The sequence below is a fragment of the Sinocyclocheilus rhinocerous genome, unplaced genomic scaffold (assembly GCF_001515625.1).
Source record: "Sinocyclocheilus rhinocerous isolate Xijiao unplaced genomic scaffold, SAMN03320098_v1.1 scaffold148, whole genome shotgun sequence".
NCBI lineage: Eukaryota > Metazoa > Chordata > Actinopteri > Cypriniformes > Cyprinidae > Sinocyclocheilus > Sinocyclocheilus rhinocerous.
The window spans coordinates 1,331,606-1,339,392 of record NW_015653472.1 but is presented as its reverse complement, the minus strand read 5'-3'; the positions used below and the strand labels follow the sequence as shown (position 1 = coordinate 1,339,392).

Below are 7,787 nucleotides of genomic sequence, written 5' to 3'. Positions count from 1 at the left end.
CAGATGTAAGCCGTTTTCTGTGAATGTGTGAGACTTCCAGTTCATTAGCTGCTGTAGAGAAATAACAAGAAGAATAAAGTTCAGTAAACGGTAAAACTGTTTGCACTACAAACCAGTGTGTTCATAATTAAGATAATACATTAAAATAATATGGTAAGACACACCAGTTTTCAATATCAAGCAGCAAAACGAGCTGTTTTATACAGCTAAAAAAAATCTCGTATGAAGCTTCACAAGACGTGAAAATAGCTCAAAATAGCTGGAAGCGGATGACACCGGAAGCCAGACACTTTAAATTTACAAATGGCCGCGCCCACACTTACGGGAAATATACAAATATTTGTATTAAATATATAGTAATTTATTTATAGTAATAAATAAAATATTTCTTTAAATAAAAACATGCTATATGTGTGTGTATATCGTTATTTAACAAAACATAAAAATAACGGTGTTGTATTAAATATTAATAAACGTTTTTGTTGTTGAGTTTTATCCTTTGAAAATATTTAATGAGAACTTTTTTACTTTTCGTTTTGTAAAGCCGCTTTGTCTTTGTCTGTTTCTTTTCAGTCAAGCATGCCATGATTGTTACTGAGCACATGGAAAATGGAGCTCTTGACAAATACCTGAAGGTAAGTTTGTCAAATTCATCGCTGAGGTAGAAAAATGATGACAGATGATACTGACATAATTGCATAGTGATTTAACATAGCAAATAATTTACTCAAGAATTCCCTTGTGTGGTTTTCCTTTCACAAGAAAAACTAGAAACTCTTACTTCTTCACAGGACCATGATGGCGAGATATCATCCTTCCAGTTGGTTGGTATGCTCCGTGGCATTGCGGCTGGAATGAAATATCTCTCAGACATGAGCTATGTACACAGGGATCTGGCTGCCAGAAACATCTTGGTCAACAGCAACCTGGAGTGTAAGGTGTCTGACTTTGGTTTGTCACGTGTTTTGGAAGATGACCCTGAAGGAACCTACACCACCAGCGTAAGTTCGCATAGCAAATAAATGTGTGGTTAAGAAGCTGCTCTTAACTCCAGATGTCTTTGTTTTACCATTACTACAACCTGGTTATTATTTCAGGATTTTCTGAAATTACATGGGATTGCCGGACACTTGTTTATATGTTTTTTTTCCAACAGGGAGGTAAAATTCCTATTCGCTGGACTGCTCCGGAGGCCATAGCTTACAGGAAATTCACGTCAGCAAGTGATGTGTGGAGTTTTGGCATTGTCATGTGGGAGGTCATGGCCTTTGGAGAGAGGCCCTATTGGGACATGAGTAACCATGAGGTACGGACTGGCCATACCACATCGGCTATGAACAATAACTCTGCTGTTTGTCCCAAAGGATCTTCCTTTGAGCAGAATGTCTTATCCGACTACTTTTGTCTCTCTAGGTAATGAAGGCCATTAATGAGGCTTTCCGCCTTCCTGCTCCAATGGACTGCCCCTCTGCCGTCTATCAGCTGATGTTACAGTGCTGGCTGCAAGATCGCTCCAAACGGCCCCGCTTTGGTGACATTGTCAGCATAATAGACAAACTCCTCAAGAGCCCAGATTCTCTGAAGGCCATTGCAGATTTTGACCCTCGGTAAGAGCTCAACACATGCTTTGAATTCTTAAAAGGCTCGTATGAAGCTTCACAAGACGTGAACGGCAGAGAGAAGTCGAGGCATGTACTGTCTGTTACACAATTTTGCGCAAGAAAGTCAAGTGGTAGTTCAAACAAAGTCATTCCTTTTTAAAGTTAAGACATGCACCTCGTACCAGTGGTGCCGCTGAATGATTTGGCATCTTCTGATGTTTTTCACATTTGTATGCGTGCAAGAGGGAAAAATCCGAGAGTTACGTATCTTTATCAGAATTCTCAAACCGAACAGACAGGTTTTCCGCTCGCAATGTGTCTCTTTCCCACCCAATAATTACAAAAAAGGTCTAACTGTGTGGTTTGTTGAATGTATTTGTGTTCTGTCTTTGTCAGAGTTTCCATTCGGCTTCCCAGCACCAGTGGCTCAGATGGCTCTCCCTTCAGGTCTGTGGCCGAGTGGCTGGAGTCCATCAAGATGAGCCAGTACAGTGAAAACTTCAGCATAGCTGGAATCGTCAGCATGGAGCAGGTGCTGCAGATGAAGAGCGAGTGAGTAACGCTAAGTTCCCCTCATTCTGGACCTGTAGCACGCTATACAAGGGAAGCGTGGTTGTGAACAATCAGATGAGATCACGCCAACTGTCCAAAGTGCATTTCTGCAGAACTGATTTCTGCTTTACTTGGTGTGTCATATCCTGATGTCCAGATAAATGGAATGTTTGACTTTCATTTTACTGGAACCAGCTAAAATCTAGTGTTTTCAGTAGATTAAAAGTATATATTTTTCTATAGCTAATTCGTTCAAATTTAGTCTCTAAATATATAGAGACTGGAGTCATAAAACGTTTTTTACATGTTCTGTTATCATGACTATTTGCCCGTAAATGGTGTTTCTGGCATGCAAAGACTGCAAATGACCTTACTTTTGTTAAACATCCTATTAATTTCATTTATAAATGAATTAGCTGTTCTGAAGACTTGTCTCCGCCATGTACTGATCAAAGAATAGTTATTATAGAAAAAATAAGTAAATGAACGAATAAAATTATAAATTTTGTATCTTTATTATTATTATTTAATAACTATAACATATTAGAACAAGAACAAAAATTTATAATTAATATTAATAATGAAAATTATTGTTATTAAATAGTTAACATGTAATGTTTAATATTAATAATAATAATTATTATCTCACTATTCAAATATGTAATTTTGTTTATATTTATGTGTATTATTATTATTATTATTATTATCATCAATTTTCCCTCTTACATAATACAAAATTAGTATTCTGACATTATGTAAAATAGTCCTTTGAATAAAATGGCCCCAGATGAACATAATTTGAGAGTGTTTGGAGAGCTTCCTTTCCTGTCGCATACAACCTACACTGAGGCTGATTGGTCACGACAAAATCATATTTAAATAAGATGGTATCTTTTAACTTTTAATAATTCCTAGAACATATAAATATTTTCCATGTTTTTGTTTTAGGGATCCGGTAATTGAATGTGGCTTAAATGTATGCTTTGGTTGCAAGGATATTCTCGCACAACCGCAGACCATTTTTGATTTACTGTATCTGGCGAGCTCGGAAACCACATCAATTGTAATAATGATTTAACCTTCGTAAGACTTTTAATCGAGTCAAGTGATAACATTTTACATAAAAACGTAAAAACCTTTCAGCGTCTTCTCAGCAAACACCTTAAAAATGCTACTCGTTGATTCAAGTTTGAACGTAAAACACTGTGGAAGCAGAGAAAGAATAGACGTGGTTTTTAGTGGCCTGGATGTGGTGAATTGTGGCATGCTGTTCCCCCTCCCCTCTTCTACCATCCCTCCCTTCCTCCCACTGTTTCGATAGACTCTCTCTCTTCCCTCCCATTCCCAACAGCGCTAGTCGAGGCCTGTGCTTTCACTGTAGCCAGGAACCACTGTTTCTGCCTGCTGGGGCCATGAGGTTATGCGGCTGCTCCCCCTCACATCAACACGATTGGACTTAAAAGCCAGGACATGAGATGAAAGAGTGTAGGGGTGGTGAAGGAGAGAGCTGATGTACATGTGGAGGTAAAGACGACAGTGCTGGACCTCACGGAGGAGGCAGTCTGACTGATGAAGGGGTTGGGAGTGTAGTAACAGCGTAGCTCCAATACTTCTGGCTCTGCTCCCGTGGGTGTTTTTAGCCTAGAAGCTTGCTGAACTTTGTGTGGAGGACCAGAAATGCCTTTGATGTGTTTGTCTTTTATTTTATGGCCGACTGTTCCATCTGGTGTCATCTGGTAGCACTCTTTAAAGCCAAAAACTATTTACAAGTCCTCCGCTGCTTGTGCCGGCCAGCTCTGATTCATGGCGGGTGAAGGGAATCCTTGTTAAATCATCAAGGCGCTAATTTAAAATGTAATTAGGACTCTGATAACATGCTATCTTTCAAATGCCTCCTCAAAATTACTTTTTGAAAGACATGATTATGTATAATTTTTAAGCATCCTCCCACTGTGTTATTATCTTTGATGAAAACTAACTAAAATTTAATTAAAAAAATAATTAATTAATTAATTAAAAGGAAAACAAAAACTTAACTGGGAAAACTAAACTAAAATATGACTTGTGACTCCAAAGACGAATTAAAATGAAGTGAAAATGGACAAAAATAATTTTTTGAGTTTTAGTTTGATTCATGGTATATTTAAAAAAAAAAAACTTTTTGCATTTGCATGGTGTCTTTGCTAAAAGTAAAATAAAAAAGAAAACTACAATAAAACTTCAAAATAATAAAAACTAAAACAGAAACTAAAGAATAAAAATAAATAATGTATTGGCAAAACTTTAACTAAACTAAAATACATTTTATGACTCCAAAACCAAAAAAATCTACAAATAATTAATGCCAATTTTTACTTTAGTTTTAGTTTTAGATACATACTTTATTATAAAATTGAGCGCATTAACTTTAGCTAAAACCAAAATTAACAAAAACTGTAAGAACTAACAAAAAAATAAAAATAAACTGAAAATGAAAATAAAACTAAAATTTAACTTTAACTTAAAAATTTAACATGACTCGGCAAAACTGAAACTGAACATATACTAAAATAAAACGAAAATGGACATAACTTAATTTTTGTTTTAGTTTTTTATAAATGGTGTATTATAAAACTTGAACTATAATTATAAAACTATAAAAAGCATTTGCATGGGAAGTTATAAAATGTTGCTAAAACTTAATAAAAACTAAGACTAAACTAAAACAGAAACTAAAGAATAAACATTTTTTAAATAAATAAACGAAAATAAGGAAAACAACTTGGCAAAACTGAAAATAAGCTAAAATACATTTTATGACTCCCAATCTAAAATAAAATAAAATAAAATCAAAATGGACATAAATTAAATTTAGATTTAGTTTTGGAGACATGCTGTATTATGAAATTTAGTGTATTAACTTAATTAAGTAAAAACTGTAAGAACTAACAAAAAATAAACTGAAAATACAAATATAAACAAAATAAAAATGTCAAAACCTTAATAACCCTGCCCTCCCGTTCTCACACGCTCTTTCTTTTCTGTTTCCCAGGGATATCTGTAACATTGGCGTCCGTCTACCGGGCCATCTGAAGAGGATTGCCTACAGCATCTTGGGGCTTAAGGACCAGACGAGCACCCTGAGTGTGTTTGCAGTGTGAACTGTCTTTAAAATGCACCGAAGGGAACAAACCCTTTGGCTGTGGACTGAATAAACACTCAGCTGCCTCGGGATTGAACTGCAGGGACAGCCCTTGACCTGGCCATAACCCTACAGTCTAGCAAGATGGACTCTCACCGCTGTGGAGACGACACGTGTAGCATTTGATGTACTTATCAAAAAATGGAGCAAGTGTAAAACAATCAAAAAGCTATTGATGTATGCATCAAACCTTGTATATTAGATATATTTTTACTATACGCATATGTTTATTTTTTAGAGAAGATATAGTCATTTCTTTAGTTTCATTTCATTTTTTTTTGTTTAGTTTCATATGCATGCTTATTTTTTGCCGGAGAGCGATCAATGCTAGTTAGCACTCACTTTACGCTCAGATCATATGCGTTGCTCCTCCAATGGTGTTGTAGGGGAACTGGCAATGTATTGCTCTGTACTTGACTGAACGTTTCAGCAGTAAGAGAGAAAAACAGACCCACAGGTCTTTCTCTACCAGAAATGTGGACGCAAAGCTAGCGGTTATGGGTTTAACGTAAGACTTAGCGACTTTCTGCTGAGATCAAGGTGATTATAATGCTCTCTGGTTTCTATCATGCTTGAGTTGGCTATGATTTCATGTCTCGCAAGATGACATTTCTTTACAATTGCACTCTCAGCGCTATATGCTTTGGACCATCAAGTTTAAAGTCTCTGGTTTAGATAAAACAGAGCAGCAAGGCGTTCCTTAAATCCTGTGTTTTCTCTGCAAACAAGAAGAGCGGAGGCACCGCCATGAAATAGCACTTAAATCAGAACTCTCAGCAGCTGTCTCGTTCCTTATCGTTATGAAAGGTTACAGCAATGATGACATTAAGGATCGAAAGGAACAAAGAGCGAGCAAAATGACAAAATGGAAATGGGTTAAGAAGAAAAAACTTTCTGGAACAGATTGTCGGACTAAATCAAATGGGAAAATGCGATCCGGCGGTGTTCTGCAAACAAATGCACGGTTCTGATTTTCAGATATTTGCACCAAGTGACAGTCCTAGCAAACTAAGAAAATGATCAAACAGATAGTTATGTGGACCAGGATATGTGGATGATATACCAAAGTCTGTTATTCATTCTGTATCAGCAGATTAAAGTCGCCTGGAGTTGTGAATTGCAGAGGTTCTCTTTGGAAGATCTGGTTTATGATTAACTGATTCAAGATATGCTGGGATGAAATGCTTTCCTTATATAAATAAATACAAAAAGAAATACATTCCTTGCTTATAGGACCTCAATATGATTTCAAATGGGGGGTAGATAAACCCCTTGAATGGAAAAAGTATTTCTCAATGTTAAACTCTTTTTTTTTTTTGTATTAACAGAGGAGAGAACCAGCTACCTGATGTCCTTAACTCTTAACGGATGATATTGCAGTTCCTTGTTAATTTCACTTTATTCTGATTATTACTAGATGTTGAAAGCAGATGGGTTCTTCCATACTTAGAAATTACACATTTAGTGTTTGTTTGAAGTTGATATTGTGTTTCATATCTTTTCTAAGTGGGACGTTGATACTGGCAAACTGTAATGATTGCAGAACTTTTTTGGAAAGGGAAATTTGTCATTTTTGATCACCTATCTTGGTTCTGACCATTTTCTAAACATTGACATTTGAAAAGCTCAGTGCAAACATACATATTTCCAAACAAAAACCAGTTTGATTGGGTTTTGTACTTTATTTAATAGTCTATTTATTTTTTACTTTATTTATTGTTTTAACAACACTGATTTGGGATTTATTTGTAATGGAAGTTTGTCTTTCAGTCACAATAAAATCTTTGTAGCCTTTAAATTCAATGTCACTTTGACTTCTTTTCTTGTTTCTTCAACAATAAAAAGGCATAATAGAATAGATAGGAAGTTGCTGCTCCTAATTACAGCTTCATTGTGATGCTTTAAAGGGGTCATATGATGTTGCTAAAAAGAACATTATTTTGTGTATTTGGTGTAATGAAATGTGTTTATGTGGTTTAAGGTTCAAAAAACACATTATTTTCCACATACAGTACATTATTGTTTCTCCTCTATGCCCCGCCTTTCTGAAACGCGTCTATTTTTACAAAGCTCATCGGTCTGAAAAGCAAGGTGGGCTGTGATTGGCCAGCTATCCAGTGCGTTATGATTGGCCGAATACCTCAAGCGTGTGACGGAAATGTTACACCCCTCACATACTGTTGATGCCGTGTCCGGCCGGAGCGACGAGACATAAACATTAAAACCCATTACAAACGAGGCATTTGTTGCATCCAGTGGGGACATAATTATGAATTATAATGACTTATACTGTCTTTTTACGCGTTACGTTGCGCCGCGTAAACATAAAACCCTGTCTGCATTTGTGATCAGAGAAATGACAAACAACAAGCACTACTCTACACTGCCCAAAAAAACTCGCGTTTGAATTGTCAGTGGCAAATCCTTTAAATATGAAAACATACTTACAGTCT

At 36.1% G+C, this 7,787-nt stretch overlaps 1 protein-coding gene across 1 annotated transcript in view; it reads left to right on the top strand.

Moving 5' to 3' along the window:
- Positions 1 to 7,132, top strand: part of LOC107716125 (ephrin type-A receptor 2-like) — a 23,591-nt gene extending 16,459 nt beyond the window's left edge. The window contains exons 12-17 of the mRNA XM_016522463.1: positions 574 to 635; positions 792 to 1,001; positions 1,157 to 1,306; positions 1,414 to 1,607; positions 1,998 to 2,153; positions 5,185 to 7,132. Coding sequence (XP_016377949.1) covers positions 574 to 635; positions 792 to 1,001; positions 1,157 to 1,306; positions 1,414 to 1,607; positions 1,998 to 2,153; positions 5,185 to 5,293 — 881 coding nt within the window. The 3' untranslated portion in view covers positions 5,294 to 7,132. The remainder of the gene's footprint in view (positions 1 to 573; positions 636 to 791; positions 1,002 to 1,156; positions 1,307 to 1,413; positions 1,608 to 1,997; positions 2,154 to 5,184) is intronic.
- Positions 7,133 to 7,787: the final 655 nt, after the last annotated feature.